Genomic DNA, 21,067 nt, shown 5'->3' with positions numbered 1-21,067 from the left:
GGAAGCCAGCACACAGGATTGTCAGCAGAAAGCCCAGCCACACCCTCAGGGACAGTAGGCCTCATAGCTTCCAGACTCTAACATCCTCACCTGGCTTCAGAGGTGAGGTGTCAAGCATGGCTCATGGGTGGAATAATATATGAGAGGGAAGGTTGCCTGAGATTTCTAGAAAGTCCAATCATCTCCCTCCCAGCTTGACCTTAAATATGTAAGCCTGGAGTGGCTCAAAGGCGCCCCTCCTCTGGAGCAGGGGCAGAGTTACACAAACACTATATGGTGTGGGGTTCTTCTTGTTGTTCCGTCGCACCGTCATGACTGACACTTTGTTACCCCGTGGACTGCAGCACGCCTGGCCTCCCTATCCATCACCAACTCCCAGAGTTGACTCAAACTCATGTCCATTGAGTCAGTGGTCCCATCCAACCATCTCATCCTCTGTCATCCCCTTCTCTTCCCGCCTTCAATCTTTCCCAACATCAAGGTCTTTTCAAATCAGTCAGTTCTTTGCATCAGGTGGCCATAGTATTGGAGTTTCAGCTTCAGCATCAGTCCTTCCAAAGAATATTCAGGGTTGATTTCCTTTAGGATGGACTGGTTGGATCTCCTTGCAGTCCAAGGGACTCTCAACAGTCTTCTCCAACACCACAGTTCGAAGGTATTAGTTCGTCAACTCTCAGCCTTTGTTATGGTCCAACTCTTACATTCATATATGACTACTGGAAAAACCATAGCTTTGACTAGACGGACCTATGTTGGCAAAGTAATGTCTCTGCTTTTTAATATGCTGTCTAGGTTGGTCATAGCTTTTCTTCCAAGGAGCAAGCAATTTTTAATTTCATGGCTGCAGTCACCATCTGCAGTTATTTGGGAACCCAAGAAAATAAAGTCTGTCACTGTTTCCATTGTCTCACCATCTATTTCCCATGAAGTGATGGGACCAGATGCCATGATCTTAGTTTTCTGAATGTTGAGTTTTAAGCCAGCTTTTTCACTCTCCTCTTTCACTTTCATCAAAAGGCTCTTTAGTTTCTCTTCACTTTCTACCATAAGTGTGGTGTCATCTGCATATCTGAGGTTATTAATTTTCTCCTGGCAATCTTGATTCCATTTGTGATTCATCCAACCTGGCATTTCACAACATGTACTCTTCATGTAAGTTAAATAAGCAGGGTGACAGTATACATCCTTGACGTACTCCTTTCCCAATTTGGAACCAGTCCGTTGTTCCGTGTCCGGTTCTAACCGTTGCTTCTTGACTTGCGTACAGGTTTCTCAGGAGGCAGGTAAGGTGGTCTGGTATTCCCATCCCTTGAAGAATTTTCCACAGTTTGTTGTTATCCACACAGTCAAAAGTTCTAGTGTAGTCACTGAAGCAGAAGTAGATGTTTTTCTGGAATTCCCTTGCTTTCTCTATGACCCATCTAATATTGGCAATATGATCTCTGGTTCCTATGCCTTTTCTAAATCCAGCTTGAACATCTGGAAGTTCATGGTTCACGCACTGTTGAAGCCTGACTTGAAGGATTTTGAGCATTACCTTGCTAGAATGTAAAATGAGTGCAATTGTGGGGTGGTTTGAACATTCTTTGGCATTGCCCTTTTTGGGGATTGAAATGAAAACTGTACAAGGTAATTTGCTCAGGCATTACTCTAGCCCTCACTTACTGTCTTAGTGTGCCTCCCCCAAGCTCACTAGGACTGGACCAAAGGCATTCCAAAACTCAGGGCTATGGACCTAGAGCAGAGTCTGTTAGTAGATATCCCTGGGAGTCTAGCTGACAAGCCTTAGTGAAGCCAGGGTCCATCCAGCATCCCACCCAGTCTGAGTTCAGCAGCCTCATGGCTGCAGTAAGGGTCACATCCTCAGAACGTGACAGACGAAGGAAGAGGGAATACAGAGGAGACACATTCCTAACAAGATTCCTATTCTTACCCAAGTGTGACCAATGAGAGGGAATAGAATTGACAAAACACTCCAATGGGGGGTGGGGCGGAGGGACAATGATGTAAGTCCTGATCTGACTCCAAAGGCCTGGAAACAGGAGTGCTGATGTCTGGGGGCAGGAGAAGACAGATGTCCCAGCTCAAGCAGCAAGTGAAAATGTTCTTCCTCTGCCTTTTGGTTCTGCTGAGTCCCTCAAAGGATTGGATGGCACTCATTCACATTGGGTGGGCTTCCCTGGTGCCACTAATGGTAAAGAACCCAACTGCCAGTGCAGGAGACATAAGAGACATGGGTCCAGTCCCTGGGTCAAGAAGATCCCCTGGAGAAGAGCACACCAGTATTCTTGCCTGGAATATAACCAGTACAAACCAGCTCCAATATTCTTGCCTGGAGAATCCTGTGAACAGAGGAGCCTGGCAGACTGCTGTCCATTGAGTCACTAAAAGTCTGACATGACTGAAGTGATTTAGCAGAGAGAGATGCTCATTTTGGGTAGGGCTATCTGCTTCATTCAGTTCACCAATTCAAATACTAATCTCTTCTGGAAACACCGCAGAAATAATGTTTTATCAGCTGTCTGGGCATCCCTTAAAGTCCAGTTGACATATAAAATTCACCATCAAATTGTTTATATGTTCCACTTTAGTAAACACTAGGAGAAGGCAATGGCACCCCACTCCAGTACTCTTGCCTGGAAAATCCCATGGACGGAGGAGCCTGATGCGCACAGTCCATGGGGTAGCTAAGAGTCGGACACTACTGATCGACTTCACTTTCACTTTTCACCTTCATGTGTTGGAGAAGGAAATGGCAACCCACTCCAGTGTTCTTGCCTGGAGAATCCCAGGGACAGGGGAGCCATGTGGGCTGCCGTCTTGGGGTCGCACAGAGTCAGACACGACTGAAGCGACTTAGCAACAGCAGCGCAGCAAATACATTTCTGAAATGGATGTTCCAGTTTACCCTCCTGCCAGCATCATATGTAAGTCCCAGTTACTCCACAATCTCACCAACATTTTCTAGCTTTTTCATGTTAGCCACTCTACTGAGTGCATTATGGTAAACTTGTATCATTCTTTTATGATGCTATTGAATGATATAGAATTAACTGTAATTGTCCTCATCTTATAGGACTATTTGAACACCTGGACTCATTTCTGTTCCTATGCTTGCCACATTAACAGGTGTGTTTGTGTGTGTGTGTATGTGTGTGTATGCTCAGTCATGTATGGTTCTTTGTGACCCCATGGACTGTAGCCTGCCAGGCTCCTCTGTGCATGAAATGTTCCAGGCAAGAATACTGGAGTATGTTGCCATTTCCTAAACCAGCAGATCTTCCCGACCTAGAGATCAAACTCGAGTCTCTTGCATCTCCTTCATTGGCAGGCAGATTCTTTACTACTGCACCACCTGGGAAGCCCTTTAACCAGTGACTAGACATTACTTTGCCAACAAAGGTCCGTCTAGTTAAGGCTATGGTTTTTCCTGTGGTCATGTATGAATGTGAGAGTTGGACCGTGTAGAAAGCTGAGCGCCAAAGAATTGATGCTTTTGAACTGTGGTGTTGGAGAAGACTCTTGAGAGTCCGTTGGACTGCAAGGAGATCCAACCAGTCCATTCTGAAGGGGATTAGCTCTGGGATTTCTTTGGAAGGAATGATGCTAAAGCTGAAACTCCGGTACTTTGGCCACCTCATGCGAGGTCGACTCATTGGAAGAGTTGACTCATTGAAAGAGTTGACTCATTGGAAAAGAATCTGCTGCTGGGAGGGATTGGGGGCAGGAGGAGAAGGGGACGACAGAGGATGAGATGGCTGGATGGCATCACTGAGTCAATGGACGTGAGTCTGAGTGAACTCCGGGAGTTGGTGATGGACAGGGAGGCCTGGCGTGCTGCGGTTCATTGGGTCGCACAGAGTCGGACACGACTGAGCGACTGAACTGAAATGAGAGTTCAATATAATATAGATTTTGTTATTTATCATTATTTCTGTGACTTCCATTTCATCAAGTATCATGTAAATCACCTGTGAGCTCATAGTTAGTCTATGACCTGTCTATGACCTTTTAATCTAAAAGTTCAGACAACAGACCACGTCCTACATATGCCAGCATCACTGTAGGTACTGGCTACTTTCACAGTGTTCATTCCCTGTTGTCCATTCAGTACAGCCCAGTATACTTTGGGTCTAGCTTTATTAGATGTGCTTCAGTTTCATAGAATCAACTATGATGCCAGCACCCCTCATCCCAGATAGAAGATGTATCTAGAAGTATGACTAAGAAATCATTTTCTTATTCCCATTTAAACACAATGGGCATTATTTGATGCAAGATTTGGTGACTCCAATTCTTTCTGCCACCATCTTTTTCTTTTTTCCCACGATGAGCCCTTCTTAACCCATTTTCTTGCTCCTAGAGGGGGTTTTGAGTTTTTCTCCCCTAACTTTTAATTAGTGGGCAGGAAAAATAACATTGCTAAACCTTCCTTTGTGTGTCCTTTCCCAAGGTACTTTCACATGATTTAATAAATATATTGTCACTGGATTCTTTCCACTGGGTAGGATGCATGTCTTCTTCTGAAAAACACCAGACTTTCCAATCCGGCCCATAAATACCATCAGAATATCAGGAAGTCAAATTGAATTGATTCTAGTATTCCATCTTAAGGAACACAACCAAAGCTCTAGTCCTGGGAAAATAAGATTTCTTTACCCTCTGCTCCATCTGCTCCACTGGTGACTCGCTTTTATGCCCCATTTTCAGCTTGATCTTGAGCTTACACTGTGTTACCCTGCAAAGCCTACCCTTCCTGCCTTTGTCACCCACATTTTATTGCTTCAAGCACATATTCTAATTTTGCAGTAATTTTACTGCTTTGGGGTGAAGTGTCATGAAATATGGAGAAGGCAATGGCACCCCACTCCAGTACTCTTGCCTGGAAAATCCCATGGACGGAGGAGCCTGGTAGGCTGCAATCCATGGGGTCGACAAGAGTCGGACACAACTGAACAACTTCACTTTCACTTTCCCTTTCATGCATTGGAGAAGGAAATGGCAACCCACTCCAGTGTTCTTGCCTGGAGAATCCTAGGGACAGGGGAGCCTGGTGGGCTGCCATCTATGGCGTCGCACAGAGTCGGAAACGACTGAAGTGACTTAGCAGCAGCAGCAGTCATGAAGTATGAAAAGATCAATGGATATTGTATTTCTTGCTCCATTCCTGTCATGTTCATGCTGTGAACAGTGATCCTTGAGCTGTTTAATATATAAGTCGATCTTCATGGTGATTTCAGTCTGAGTTGCTAGTCTCTATATTATAGCCTGGGCCAGGGCTTCAGTGATAGGATAAGCAAAGTTCAAATCAGAAACACTGTCCATACCAGGTTTTTCTTGTTGTTCAGTCAGTAAGTCATGTCTGACTCTGCGACCCCATGGACTGCAGCAGGCCAGGCTTCCCTGTCCTTCACTGTCTCCTGGAGTTTGCTGAAACTCATGTCCATTGAGTTGGTGATGCCATCCAACCATCTCATCCTCTGTCACCCCCTTTTCCTCCTGTCCTCAATTTTCCCCCAGCATCAGGATCTTTTCCAATGAGTCAGCTCTTCACATCAGGTGGCCAAAGTATTGGAGTTTCAGCTTCCAATGAATATTCAGGGTTGATTTCCTTTAGGATTGACTGGTTTGATCTCCTTGCTGTCCAAGGGACTCTCAAGAGTCTTCTCCAGCACTACAGTTCTCCAGAACCACCAGGTTTTTAAACAGTGTTAAAAACCTTCCCTACTCTGTGGACTGTCCAGTTCGGGCAGCCTACCAGCTCTGTGATGGGCCATTTATCCTCATGTTCTCCCACCAGAGGCACCTGTGCCCATCACTGTCATCAATCAATCAATCATTGTCATCAATCTGGATCATCCTGTCAGATAGAGATGGAGATTGTGCAGTTTTTGAGCCCACATGTGGGTGGCTTGTGACCCGAGGTGTCATCTCCTGGACCATAGTGACTACATTCAAAGTCATACTTCCCTCCTCTTTTTTAAGACACGGGGACATTGATATGAACCACCAGTATTTGAGATTTGACTATTAAGTCCTGTCCCATAAAAGGTGAAATTTCAGTACAGCCTCTATGACCGACTTGCCAGACCAAAGTGCTAGTCCATTGGCTACAGCTTGAGAACCTAAAATTCTAAAGGGATGATTCTGGGTAATTTCATGTCCACTGCCACATCACACACATTGTTCATTGGCTGGACTTAGACTTGCCTTCCTTCTCCATCAAAGCCCTTCCACTGAAATGTTACACTCTTTCAGTCTCAGTCTTTCTCAGGTGGATGAGCAGCACCTTCAGCAAGACTGCAACTTGCTTTTTGAATTCAAAGACCCACATAGTGAGATCCAAATCTTGGTTGCTCGAGTTAGATTATCTTGTGAAGTAGTGCCCAGCCAGGGAAGGCAGGGACTGTCACTTATTCATGGATCCTATGAACTCCTCCTTGTGTAACCGTGTTTTCTTCTCCTGCATGTAACTATTTCCTTTTAATCAGCAAGTTCTGTTGATGAGACTTAGCATGCACGCACGCCCCTTCCTTATTTGAATGTCTTTCTGACATCACTCAAGATATCATTGAGATTTCTGATCTTGGAGTTATTTGGTGCCAGTCAGTAATGCGCTAATTCCAAACAGTGCCAAGTAGCAGACTAGTTAGGAATGGCCTTTCAGAAGGAGAGTGGCTGAGTAGCTCCTTTGGGCCACCTCTGCACCAAATGCCCCACTCAGAGCTGAAGCATCTGGCATCTGCCAGGGTCAGCCCTCTTTTGGCATGGACTCAACCACCAACACTTCTGTTATCTCAGGAGTGCTGTGCTGGTTGGGATGCTGGTCTGAGACCAGTCTGAGCCATAACTTGTGAATTTCAGCCAGAACTTTCTGCTGTTCTTCCCTTTCAAAAACAGCCTTTCTGCACATGCCTGTGCTCTGATGTGCAGTCCAAGAGCACACCAGATGCGATGTACTTCAGTGATCCATCAAGTCCTTGTGCTTCCTTTCTTTTCTCAAGGTGGACTCAGAGTTAACAGGGGGTTTTAGTATTTAATAAACTTTTCCATGTACCTCTAGACCAAGACATACCTAAGGATTTCACTTGTCAAGCTGGTGGGCTCTGGATTTTTGCCAGGTCAATTGGCTAACCTTCAAATGCCATCTGTTGAACCACTTTTTTCAAAGCAGGGTGTATTTCTTCTTCAGTGCAGCCTATTTGTATTATATCATCAATAGCATGAATCACAAAACACATGTGGTTTGAGGTTTGGTTTTATTTCTGCTCTCCCCCAGGGAGGCAATACTTGGCTTTGGTAAGTGCAAATTAAAACTAAGCAAACTACAGATGGTGACTGCAGCCATGAAATTAAAAAATGCTTACTCCTTGGAAGGAAAGTTATGACCAACCTAGATAGCATATTCAAAAGCAGAGACATTACTTTGCCAACAAAGTTCTGTCTAGTCAAGGCTATGGTTTTTCCAGTGGTCATGTATGGATGTGAGAGTTGGACTGTGAAGAAGGCTGAGCACCGAAGCATTGATGCTTTTGAACTGTGGAGTTGGAGAAGACTCTTGAGAATCCCTTGGACTGCAAGGAGATCCACCAATCCATTCCGAAGGAGATCAGCCCTGGGATTTCATTTGGAGGGAATGATGCTAAAGCTGAAACTCCAGTACTTTGGCCACCTCATGCGAAGAGTTGCCTCATTAGAAAAGACTCTGATGCTGGGAGGGATTGGGGGCAGGAGGAGAAGGGGACGACAGAGGATGAGATGGCTGGATGGCATCACTGACTCGATGGACGTGAGTCTGAGTGAACTCCAGGAGTTGGTGATGGACAGGGAGGCCTGGCGTGCTGCTATTCATGGGGTCGCAAAGAGTCGGACATGACTTAGCGACTGAACTGAACTGAACTGAACTGAAAGAATAAGAAGTGGAAATTTTAATTAACTATCAAGTTAAGAAAAAAAAGGGGGGGATTTTATTCGAGCCAAACTGAGGACTATAACCCAGGGAGCAGATTGTCAGGAAGCTCTAGGAACTGTTTCACCTGTTAGAAGTCAAAGGCATAGTCATATACATTTTTGAGAAAAAGGATCATATGTTAAAATGACATACTGATATTTCATGTAGAGTTCACCAGGGATACATTGTCCAGGTAAGCACATAGAAGGGAGCAGCAGATCACCATGACTCCCAACAGAGCTGAGAAAGAACACTATTCTTTCAAGAAGTTACCTTGCTACAACCTAGAGGGGTGGGATGAGCAGGAAAATGGGAGAGAGGTTCAAGAGGGAGGGAACATATGTATACCTATGGCTGATTCATGTTGATGTTTGGCAGAAACCAACACAATTCTGTAAAGCTCTAATCCTTCAATTAAAAGATAAATAAAAAATTAAAGACGTTACATTGTTAACATCAGAAGAAAGAAAAAAAAAAAAACACTGCTTTACAGTTTATCTGGCCCTTCCATCTTTGAAGAGCTCCAGTTAATGTGTAATGTGGGTGGACACTGCATTTTAGGGAGGGAGGAGGCCCAAATAAACAGAAGGAGCTTAATATTTAGTTTTTTTTCTTGTCTTCCTTTGTTGTTGTTGTTGTTCAGTCGCTCAGCTGTGTCTGACTCTGCGACCCCATGGACTGCAGCATGCAGGCTTCCCGGATGTCCTTCACCATCACCCAGAGTTTGCTCAAACTCATGTCCATTGAGCTGGTGATGCCATCCAACCATCTCATCCTCTGTCGTCCCCTTCTCCTCCTGCCTCCAATCTTTCCCAGCATCAGGGTCTTTTCCAGTGCGTCAGCTCTTCACATCAGGTGACCAAAGGACTGGAGCTTCAGCTTCAGCATCAGCCTTTCCAATGAATATTCAGGATTTATTTCTTTTATATATCCTGGTTTGATCTCTTTGCAGTCCAAGGGACTCTCAAGAGTCTTTTCCAGCACCACAGTTCAAAAGTATCAATTCTTTGGTGCTGAGCCTTCTTTATGGTCCAGCTCTCACATCCATACATGACGACTGGAAAAACCACAGCTTTGACTATACAGGCCTTTGTTGGCAAAGTAATGTCTCTGCTTTTTTTAATATACTGTCTAAGTTTATTATAGCTTTTCTTCCAAGGAGCAATCATCTTTTATATTTAATTTTTTTTCTTGTCTGCCTTAAAATATGAATTTTGTTTCATCAGTTTCTTTACCCTGATCTGCTGGATGCCAGGGGCACGATTTCCCTTTCACTTAGACTTACTGAGAACTGCCGGGGTCCAGCCGCAGTGGAGTCAGGGGTTTCAAAGGGGAGAGGGCATCAGCGATCAGGAAACAACAGCTTATTTAAATGTTAATTAAAGATATAAAGAGTGGTTAAATAAGGATACTCAGTGAGGAAATTCAGTGGAGAACAGAGGCTGAATAATTCAGCCAGAAGGTGAGAGAAAGAACGACATGGGGAGACCAAGCTTCGGTGAACAAGGCCTGCACTTTGTTTTCCAAAAGAGTTTTTATACCTTAAGTTATGCATAGAGGATAATGGGGGAAGGGGTAGAGTCATGCAGTAAGCCAGGCTTTCTTCCTGCAAACTTATCATATGCACAATTTAGGTGATTTGCATCATCTTCTGGCCTGGAGGCCTGTTAACATTTTAAGACCCTTTCTTCAGAAAACTTATTTTTCTCTAAAGGTGATTAGTCAGGCACCACCCTCCAAAAGCATTAGATAAAGTTGCATTCCTATAGGGCAAAGGTGTGGTGGAGTATAACAAGAAAAAGAATTAACTCAAGGGTCCAAGGTTACAAACATTAAAGCTACTACTTACACCAATTATATTAATCAATACACTGGCAGGGACACAGCAGGTAAGGGATATGGAAACTTAGCAGCAAACATTGGCCCAACAAGTGAAAAACCCTTCACCAGTACAATTTCTAATCAATCTTTTAACTGCTCAAAGGAATCTGTATTTAGACAGTTTAGAACATCTCACGCCTCTCAGGGTTGTGAACTAAAACACTCTTGTCACGCCTAGGACAGCCCCCCATAAAGTCAGAGGTGTAAGTGAGAGCACAAAGCAGTAAAGTAGGCAGACTCTGGTTTTGGGGGTAGATGCTCGAGAATTTCCAGGGGGACTCCTGAGGCTCGATCCCGCCTTTGTGTATGCCGAGCCTCCTTCCTCATGACCTTTGCCACGGGCGGAGCTCCTGCTTCCGGCAGAGAACTATAATTCCTTTTTTTAAAACTTACTTTTGGCTGGGCTGGGCCTTCGTCGCTGCACATGGGCAAGTAGGGGCTACTCTCTAGTTGTGGTGCGTGGGCTTCTCATTTCAGTGGCTTCTCTTGTTGCGGAGCATGGGCTCCAGGGTACCTGGGCTTCAGTGGGTGAGGCACGTGGGATCAGTAGGTGCGGCTCCCGGGCTCTAGAGCACAGGTTCAATAGTTGTGGCCCATGGGCTTAGTTGCTCTGCGGCATGTGGGATCTTCCTGGATCAGGGATGGAACCCGTGTGTCCTGCACTGGCAAGTGGATTCTTTGTCACTGAGGGACCAGGGAAGACCCAAGCACTATAATTTCTTATACAAGAATCTCTTGCCTTCGTTCTATCTGAGAAGAAAGGTCCAACAAGTTAATTTGTCTCCTCTCCTGCCCAAGCTCTTCTGTTGCTCGAATCCTTCCTGTGTTCTAATGACGTGGCTGCTCTAACACTGTAATAGTCAGAAGCAGTTACCTTGTTCTGAGGACACAGTGCTAGTAGTGAGAGGATGTTTAGGGATGTGGGTCATGCTGAGCTTGCACCGAACACAGGATCCCAAGCGACAGACATAACCATGTTTCTTTAGTGCGTTCACTATTCTTGTGTTTCTGAGTCCTCTAAAGCAAGAGTCAGCAAGCTGTGGCTCTTGGACCAAATCTAGCCTGTAATCTGTTTTGTGCTGTGCTCAGTCGTGTCTGACCCTTTGTGACCCCGTGGACTTTAGCCAACCAGGCTCCTCTGTCCATGGGGATTCTCCCGGCAAGAACACTGGAGTGGGTTGCTATGCCCTCCTCCAGGGGATCTTCCCAACCCAGGGATCGAACCCAGTTCTCCTGCATTGCAGGTGGATTATTTACTGTCTGAGACACCAGGAAGCCCAAGAATACTGGAGTGGGTAGCCTATCCCTTGTCCAGGGGCTCTTCCTGACCCAGGAATCAAACTGGGGTCGCCTGCATTGCAAGTGGTTTCCTTACCAGCTGAGTTACCAGGGAAGTTACCCAATCTGTTTTCTACTCCTTACCAATTAAGAATAGTTTTTACATCTTATTTATTTATTTATTATTGGCTACACCATGCTGCCTGGTGTGTGGGACTGAACCTTTGTCCCCTGACATGGAAGGGTGGAGTTGTAACCGCTGGACCGCCAGGGAAGTCCTGGGTTTTACGTTTTTAAGTTGTTTAAAATTAAAAAAAGAATATGTGACAGAAACTATATGTGGCTCACAAAACCTGAAATGTTTACTATCTGACCAGTTACAGAAAAAATTTGCCAACCCCTGCTCTAAAGCACAGGGCCCTGCTCTAAAGTTCCTCTTGCGCGGATCCAGAACAGTAGCCTCCACTCTTTCTTTCCCACATCACTTCCAAGTGTCTGAGAGTGAGCACAAACCCAGAGTTGTAGCTGTGGTATTTTAGCTCCATCTGCTGGTCCAGGGCTTTTCACCAGTGCTGTAAACATGGGAAAGTTTTTGCAAGTTTCAACTTCCTGTCACTGATTAATGGATTGGTTTAATTCACTGAGCCAGCCTATTGGAATTCAAGGTAGATTTTTCCATGTTTCACTGGGTTTTATTTGTTGACACACATCTCAAGTCTTGAAACCACCAATGGTTAGCAGTCCAACTCTACATCACAATAGTAGCCACAAATGAAAGTGAGGCATATACAGGACCAATAGTCATGTCATTTCTTTCTGGGAGATAAGAAGTAATAGAGAGGACAGGTAAATAGTCATTATGTTGTAAGAAAATGGTGGTAGGAAAGAGATGGCGAGCTCAGGTTTCAACACATTAGACCAATTTCAACTTCACCTTCTGGTATTATGGTAGTTTAAAAACGTTTATATAGTTGTGTATGCTTATTTATAAGTGAAATGAATGACAGCAATGATAAAATGGTCAGGTGGGAGAAATTAGGACTGTTTTGTTACTATAAGTTATTCATGCGACTCAGAAAGTGGTATAGTGTTATTTGAAAGTGGACTTGAGTTCACTGTAAATGTTTATTGCAAACTCTAGTGAAACCACTAAAGGGAAAACAATGGATAATAGTTATGCTAAGAAAGGAGAGAAAATGGAGTCATATACAAATATCAGTTAGCAATCCCACTGCTGGGCATACACACTGAGGAAACCAGAGGGAAAGAGACACATGTACCCCAATGTTCATTGCAGCACTGTTTATAATAGCCAGGACATGGAAGCAACCTAGATGCCCATCAGCAGATGAATGGATAAGAAAGCTGTGGTACATATACATAATGGAGTATTACTCAGCCATTAAAAAGAATACACTTGAATCAGTTCTAATGAGATGGATGAAACTGGAACCTATTATACAGAGTGAAGTAAACCAGAAAGAAAAACACCAATACAGTATACTAACGCATATATATGGAATTTAGAAAGATGGTAACAATAACCCTGTGTACGAGACAGCAAAAGAGACATTGATGTATAGATCAGTCTTATGGACTCTGTGGGAGAGGGAGAGGGTGGGGAGATTTGGGAGAATGGCATTGAAACATGTACAATATCATGTATGAAACGAGTCACCAGTCCAGGTTCGATGCGCCATACTGGATGCTTGGGGCTGGTGCACTGGGATGACCCAGAGGGATGGTATGGGGAGGGAGGAAGGAGGAGGGTTCAGGATGGGGAACACAGGTATACCTGTGGCAGATTCATTTCGATATTTGGCAAAACTAATACAATAGTGTAAAGTTTAAAAATAAAATAAAATTTAAAAAAAAGAAAGAAAAAATAAATAAATAAAAATATCAGTTAAAACCACCAAAGGCAGAAAAAGAGTAGAAGACAAAAAAAGAAATGAAAACCAAGGGCAACAAATAGAAAATAGTAATGGATATGGTGAATATTAATCCAACTAGATCAATAATTACTTTGAACCTCATTGCTCTAAAGGCACTGATTAAAAGACCAGAGATTGTCAGAGTGGATAAAAAAAATAAGACCCCACCGTATGTTGTCCAAATGAAACCTACTTTGATTATTAAACAATTTTATTGGAGTAGAGTTGATTTACAGTGTTGTGTTAGTTTCAGATGCACAGCAAAGTGAATCAGTTATACATACATCCACTCCTTATGTACAGACCATTACAGAGTACTGAGTCGTGTTCCCCATGCTATACAGCAGACCTTTATTAGTTATCTGTTTTATATATAGTAGTGTGTATATGTCATCCTCAGTCTTCTAATTTCCCCCGCCCCTATCAGGGGATTATCTCCTGATAACCATAAGTTTGTCTGCTACATCTGTGACTCTATTTCTGTTTTGTAAATAAGTTCATTTGTACCCTTTTAAAAAAGATCTATATATAAGTGATATCACATTATATTTGTCTTTCTCTAGAAACCTACTTTAAATATAAAAATGCATGTAGATTAAAAGTAAATAGATGGAGAGGAATATATTAACACTAATCAAAAGAAAGCAGGAATCAGACTTCTTTCTTTCTTTTCTGGGAAATCAGACTTCAAAGCAAGGGATAAAAAAGACAGTATAACACCCAAATAAGTAAAGTGAAAAAAGAGAAATAAACTCAGTGAGTCCCATAGCTCAGGGGTTGGCAAACTACAGCCTATGCGCCAAATCTGGCCGGTTGCCTGTCTTCTGTTTGTTTTTTTGAATGGCCCGCAAGCTAAAAATGGTTTTATATTTTAAATGGTTGGAAAAAATCAAAAGAAGAATATTTCATGACAAGTCCAAATTGTACAAAATACAAATTTCAGGGCCTGCCCATGGAGTTTAATTAGAACATGGGCAAGCTCATTTGTTCCCATCGTGTCTGGAAAAGTTTTGACTGAGCCTGGACAGCCCACAGAACCTCAACAATTCACTCTCTGTCCCCTTTGCCAGCCTCTGAGTCTGAAAGTAGGAAAACAGAGAAAAGTAAAGCAGCAAGACGATCAATACACTACTGGGTAACACCAGTATTACAAATCATCAGCATTATCACCATGATAACCTTGAAGTCTACTTTCTGAAAAACTTCACATAAGGTGAAAATGTCCAACAGACAGTTGGCAATAGAGGACTGGAGAGAGGAATGAGGTCAGAGCTCGCCTTCCATTGGTTCCCTTAGGGTCCAGCTCTGTCCCCTGCCCTGCCTCTGAAGGTACCACGGATCCCAGTGGCCTGGGCTGGGCCGAGGCCCAGCCCCGCCACAGGCCCCGCCCCTCCGCAGGCCCCGCCTCGCCACGGGCCCGCTCTCAGTTGATGAGCCCCACTCTTCCTCTTCAGCTTCAGGGAGCCGTCTTGGTTGCCTCCTGTGTCCAGATGCTGGTGGGCTTCTCAGGCCTCATTGGCTTCCTCATGCGCTTCATCGGCCCCTTGACCATTGCTCCCACAATCTCCCTGATGGCCCTGCCTCTCTTCGATTCCGCGGGTGACAACGCCGGGATCCACTGGGGGATTGCTGCCACGTAAGTACCCTCCTGGGTGGGAGGGCCATTTGAGTTCCCTCTAGAGGAAAGTTTACCCAGTTAGAAGAGTGAGTCCTGGATATTGGCAAGCTCAGGTGGTTTACAAGTACTTTCATGAACATTTTTTGTTGTTCAGTGGCCAAGTTGTGTCGGACTCTTCGTGACCCCATGGACTGCAACATGCCAGGCTTCCCTGTATATCTCACCATCTCCTGGAGTTTGCCCAAGGTCATGTCCATTAAATAGATGATGCCATCCAACCATGTCATCCTCTGTTACCCTCTTCTCCTTCTGCCTTCAGTCTTTCCCGTGTCAGGGTCTTTTCCAATGAGTCAGCTGTTCGCATCAGGTGGCCAAAGTACTGGAGCTTCAGCTTCACCATCAGTCCTTCCAAAGAGTATTCAGGGTAGATTTCCTTTAAGATTGACTGGTTTGATCTTGCTTTCCAAGGGACTCTCAAGAGTCTTCTTCAACACCACAGTTCGAAAGCATCAATTCTTCAGCACTCTGCCTTTTTTATTGTCCAGCTCTCACATCCATACATGACTACTGGAAAGACCATAGCTTGGACTAGATGGACCTTTGTCAGCAAAATGATGTCTTTGCGTTTTAACACACTGTCTAGTTTTGTCATAGCTCTCCTGCCAAGAAGCAATTGTCTTCTAATTTCATGGCTTGCAGTCACCATCTGAAGTGATTTTAGAGCCCAAGAAGAGGAAATCTGTCACTGCTTCCACATTTCCCCCTTCTATTTGCCATGAAGTGATGGGACCAGATGACATGATCTTAATTTTTTTAATATTGAGTTTTAAGCTGACTTTCATTCTCCTCTTTCACCCTCATCAAGAGGCTCTCTAGGTCATGTACTTTATAATACCTTAAAAAGCAGTGAAATGGCAATTTAGAATGTATTATTACTATTTATTTGTTATTAGTCCTCACAGACAATGAGTTCATCACAGGCAGAGTCTAAACATATTTAGTGCAGGGTTCACAGATGGCTGATACTACCTGTCCCTTGCCTCCTAGGTTTTCACTGAGCAAATATTTGTACACCTCCAGCTCCTGGGAAGGGTACAGAGACATAGCCCAGCTCTCAAGCATTTGGTAGTTTAGCGGAGGGTTAAGACTTGAGTCCAAGTACCTGTGATACCAGGAGACACTGATGAGGGTCCCAGAGTGTCAAGCTTATTCAGGGAATGGGGTGGTGACAGCCAGCTTGTGGGGGATGGAGAGGGCAGGGGAAGAGTGTCAGGAAGGCTTAGGAGTGGGGTGGGGAAGAGGCCCTCAACATTTAAACAGAGCTTTGGAGGAATTTGGCAACAACAGATGGATGTGTTCATTCACATGGGCTTTGACCCTGGCCTCAGTGGCTCCAGTCTGGATCTATGCAGCTGTCATGCTCATTTCTCAGGTCCCAAGGAATAGTAGTCCTCTGCCCACTCTTCCTCGTCAGCCACCGGCAGCCTCTGAAAGGGGCCCACCCACCTATTCCCAGCTGGCAGGATGCAGAGCAGGGCCTAGATGAGGACCTGCCTAGCACAGCCCCTGCTCCCCAGACCCAGAGGCACATGGTGGCCCAGCTTCCTGGATCCTCGCTCTGGATGAGCCCCAGCTCACCAGGTTGGGTGTGGTTTGTTTCTGTTTCAGGACCATCTTCCTCATCGTGCTGTTTTCTCAGTACCTGAAGAACATCGCAGTGCCCGTGCCCGTTTATGGACGAGAGAAGAAGTCTCACACCTCTAAGTTCTACCTGTTTCAGATCTTCCCTGTAAGAAGCACTCCCCACCCACTGCCATTCTTAGCTGACTCACCTGGAGAGTGAGGGGCAGGCTCTTGCTCATCCTGATGGGCCTCAAGTCAAATGCTCTCTACCTGCAGTGGCCTCTCCTCCTCGGCCTCCCCTAACTGCTCCTCCCCACCCTGCCCATGGGTGGTGGGAGCATTGGCTTAATGCCCTACAGCTCCTCCCTCAGTGCTTCTCTCCTGCGGGAGCAGAGAGCTTTCCCCAGGTTGCCACAGTGGTCGCCAGTGTGGGACAGCTTCCTCATGTTTCCCGGGATGTCCTCAGAGCATGGCCCTGGGGGAGGTAGCCAGAATCACCACTATGGGTGCAAAACGAAGGGCCAAGATGCTTAGGTTCTTTCTCATTGGTTCCTGGATGATTCAGATGGTGCCTCCTTTTTCAGAGCCTTCTCTGTTGAATTTGTTCCAATCTGTCAAGCAGGCACAGTTGGCAACCCCATAAAGGTGTTTTCAGGTTTGATTCACCTATGACCTACATTCTGCATTATAAAAATGATACTTCCATGTAATGATCTCATTGATCCTTCCACAACCCTGTAGGCCAGTGGTTCAGAAGTTCAGTGTGCATAAGATTCACTTGGGAACATTGCTAAAAGTACAGATGTCTGGAGTTCTACCACCAGAGATTATAAATCAATACATCTGAGGACCCCACTTTAAGAAATCCTGCTTCAGGCTCTGCAGAGCAATGGCTGAAATTCCATTGTACAGATGAGCAAACTCAGGCTCAAGGAGTTTGAAGCAAGTCATGTGACCAGCAAACAGTAGAAAGGGAGTCAGCTTGCAGTCCTTCTGACCCAGGCCTTGTCTACTATGCTGGACATTTCTGCCTTTACCTGGCATAAGGTCTCCCTTTGGTTTACTGTCTGTGTTCCTTTACTGTGTTACTTATCCCCTGACACACAGATTTCTGTTGTCACTGGGAGGGTTCCTAATCCAACACTTCCTCATTTTGAAGAGCTTGTCTGAATTCTCTCTTTTGCCCAACCTTGCTGGGAGGTGTGGACAGGGGCAGGGAGTGGGACCAGGTGTGAAGGGCACCTCCCTTCCGCAGGTACTGCTGGGGCTCTGCATCTCGTGGCTGCTCTGCTTTGTGCTCACAGTCACCGACGCCCTCCCTTCAGCACCCACAGCCTACGGGTACCTGGCCCGCACTGACACCAAAGGCAGCGTCCTGAGCCAGGCTCCGTGGTTTCGCTTCCCTTACCCAGGTAATGAGCAGACTGGCCCCTTGTTGCCTGGGACACACGCTTCCTAGGTCTGTCCATGGGGCTCAGGGCACCAGAGCGGGTGGTGAATAGAGCCAGGGGGTGGGGGGAGAATCTTGTCCAAGGGATCTGACAACAGCCTGTGGTGGGGAAAAGCACAGAGGAACCCCGACCTCTAGCCAGCATCTGGGGCTCCTGCTGGACTCGGTGGGTCCCTCACAAGGGAGGCTCGGGACTGAATGAGAACATTTCTGGGTTGGAGGTCAAGGCCATCCCTTAGGCCTCTTCTGGTCTCCTTTCCCTGCAGTTCTTGGCTCAGGTTGTGTGAATAAGCACGTTTCAGTGGTGATGGGCAGGGGTGGTCTCGGGGGCTAGGGAGCTACGGCCTCCCTGAGTAAGTACCTTGACTTCAGAATGCTTCAGGGCCTTCCTGGGAAAAGGCCGGGTTGCTGGTTCTTTGTGCGCACTGTGACCCCAAGGTCAGGGCATGGGACCCACCCCCAGGGAGGCACGGGTGAGGCAGGGGTTCAAGACAAAGTCTCAGGACAGTTGTGGGGCTGGAAGACGTGTTGCCCAGCTTTTAAAGCCTTCCGGAGAATCCTCTTGGAAAGAAATTATTTGAGGTCCAGTAACCTGTTGTCTTCTGGGTTAATATTCCCTCTGCATTGCATTTTCAGGACAGTGGGGCCTCCCCACCGTCAGCCCGGCTGGGGTTTTTGGGATCATCGCAGCGGTAATCTCCTCAATGGTGGAGTCAATAGGCGATTATCATGCCTGTGCCCGCCTGGTTGGGGCACCACCCCCTCCAAAGCATGCCATCAACCGAGGCATCGGCATCGAGGGCCTGGGCTGCCTGCTGGCAGGGGCCTGGGGGACAGGGAACGGCACCACCTCCTACAGCGAGAATGTGGGCGCACTGGGCATCACCAGGGTAAGGCTGAAGACAGTGGTCCACGGGTATGTGTGTGTGGCAGGGGTGGGTGGTGGGTGTGCAGGCTAAGTACCTGGATCTGTCATCCATGTCTTAGTCTCTTATTGTTGCTGCAACAAATTACCACAAACATAATGGCTTTCAATAACCCAAATGTATTATCTTACCAATCTGGAGGTCAGAACTCCAACACAGGTCTCACAGGACTACAGTAAAGTTATTAGCGGGGCTAGGTTCCTGCCTGGAGGCTCCGGGGAGAATCCATCGCCTTGCTTTTTCCATCATCTAGAGGCTCCCCACATCCTTGGCTATGGCCTCTTTCCCCCATCTTAAAGCCAGCAACATTGCATCTCTCTGACCTTTCTTCCCTTGTCACATCTCCCTTTGACTACACCTGGGAAAGACTCTGCTTATGTGGGTGTGTGTAATTAGACTGGGCCACCTGGGTAATTCAGGATACTCTCTCCATCTCAAAATCCTTAAATCCCCTTTGCCGTGTGAGTTTGGGATCAGGATGTGGACATCTCTGAGGAGCCATTATTTTGCTACTGTTCTGACCTTCTTGGCTGTGGTCACCTGTGCCTGCGTGTCCCAAGGGTGCCTCTCACTCAGTATGGCCTCTGATGTTCAGCCCATGCCCCTGTCTTACCTCTCCTCATTGTAAACCTTGTCCTGTGGATTCACCCAGGGCATCCTTATTGTCTCTGACCTGCACCCCTCACAGTGGATTCTGTCTTCTCTGTGTGCCTGTGGCCCTCCTGTCCTCTTTTCTCCAAGCAGGACCACAGCTTGATCAATCATCTCTCACCTGAACATGGCAGCATCCCTAACTATCTCTTCCCAGGATCTTGCCCATCTCTCATCTAGCTGCCACCTGGCTGCCCAAGGATCTTTCTAGAACCCAATTAAATTAGTTCCTACTTAAAATCTCTTCTGGGCTCCCATTTTCCACAGGAAAGCCCCATAAGTTCAGCACGAATTCTTCAAGATGGTGCTTTCTAAGAAGGCTTAGAAAAGAATATTATTACGATGTTGCTTTCCTGTCTGCTTCAGTGCAGAGGTGTGGTGTTTCCCAGAACAAGTGAAGTCAGCTTTGGAGAATACAGAGCCCGCTATTCATTTCCCCTCGCTGCATTTTCTGATCACACCTCAGACCTATCCACCTCTGTATCTGCATGACCTCGGGCCCACAGTGGGAGCTAAAACGCGTGAGCAACAGCACGGCCAGCACCCAGCCCTGGAGCAATTGACACCATGGAAGCCTGGGTATTTTCCCAAAGTTTCCAAACCTTTAGTGCAAGTGAAAGGAATGTTTTTCCACGTGAGGACCACTGACCCACACAGAAATATAACAGGAATGGGCTACATGAGTAAAAGGCAGCAACTATTTTTCCTGCTAAAGGAAGCAAATATCATGCAGAACAGAAAATTATACTCAATAAATGGGACAAAAAATTTTTGATGTATAATTTCTAAATTAAGGCTGTTTAGAGTAGAAGGAAGGAGGGGGGAAGAAAGGTACATGAGCAGGCTGCAAATCGAGTTGTTCAGTTGCTCAGTTGTATCCTACCCATTGTGACCCCGTGGACTACAGTTCAGTTCAGTCCAGTTGCTCAGTTGTGTCCGAATCTTTGTGACCCCATGGACTGCAGCACGCCAGGCCTCCCTGTCCATCACCAACTCCAAGAGTTTACTCAAACTCATGTCCATCGAGTCTGTGATGTCATCCAATCATCTCATGCTCTGTCATCGCCTTCTCCTCCTGCCTTCAATCTTTCCCAACATTGGGGTCTTTTCCAATGAGTCGGTTCTTCCCATCAGGTGGCCAAAATATTGGAGTTTCAGCTTCAGTATCAGTCCTTCCAGTGAAGATTCAGGACTGATTTCTTTTAAGATTGACTGGTTGGATCTCCTTGCAGTCCAAGGGACTCTCAAGAGTCTTCTCCAACACCACAGTTCAAAAGCATCAATTCTTCAGCGCTCAGCTTTCTTTAGTCCAAATCTCACATCTGTACGTGACTACTGGAAAAACCATAGCTTTGACTAGACAGACCTTTGTTGGTGAAGTTCTGTCTCTGCTTTTTAATATGCTGTCTAGGTTGGTCATAGATTTTCTTCCAAGGAGCAAGCATCTTTTAATTTCATGGCTGCAGCCACCATCTGCAGTGATTTTGGAGCCCAAGAAAATAAAATCTGTCACTGTTTCCATTGATTTCCCATCTATTTGCCATGAAGTGATGGGACCGGAGGCCATGATCTTAGTTTTCTGAATGTTGAGTTTCAAGCCAACTTTTTCACTCTCCTCTTTCACTTTCATCAAGAGGCTTTTTAGTTCTTCCCCTTCGCCATAAGGGTGGTGTCATCTACATATGAGGTTATTGATACTTCTCCTGGCAATCTTGATTCCAGCTTGTGCTTTATCCAGCCCAGCATTTCTCATGA

At 45.7% G+C, this 21,067-nt stretch overlaps 1 protein-coding gene across 6 annotated transcripts in view; it reads left to right on the top strand.

Annotated features, from left to right (window-relative positions):
• LOC133246455 (solute carrier family 23 member 2-like) overlaps window positions 1-21,067 on the top strand; it is a 68,894-nt gene that overhangs the window by 35,641 nt on the left and 12,186 nt on the right. For 4 of the 6 annotated variants that reach the window (XM_061414795.1, XM_061414796.1, XM_061414797.1 and 1 more), the window contains exons 6-9: window positions 14,499-14,680; window positions 16,331-16,451; window positions 17,541-17,697; window positions 18,372-18,625. In XM_061414795.1, the coding sequence (XP_061270779.1) occupies window positions 14,499-14,680; window positions 16,331-16,451; window positions 17,541-17,697; window positions 18,372-18,625 (714 nt within the window). Of the gene's footprint in view, window positions 1-2,055; window positions 2,928-14,340; window positions 14,681-16,330; window positions 16,452-17,540; window positions 17,698-18,371; window positions 18,626-21,067 lie in introns of those variants that run through there. The other 2 variants (XM_061414799.1, XM_061414800.1) reach the window with 2 other exon arrangements.

This window comes from Bos javanicus, chromosome 4, assembly GCF_032452875.1.
Source record: "Bos javanicus breed banteng chromosome 4, ARS-OSU_banteng_1.0, whole genome shotgun sequence".
Lineage (NCBI taxonomy): Eukaryota > Metazoa > Chordata > Mammalia > Artiodactyla > Bovidae > Bos > Bos javanicus.
The sequence above is the reverse complement of the archived record's forward strand: the minus strand, read 5'-3'. Positions and strand labels throughout refer to the sequence as shown.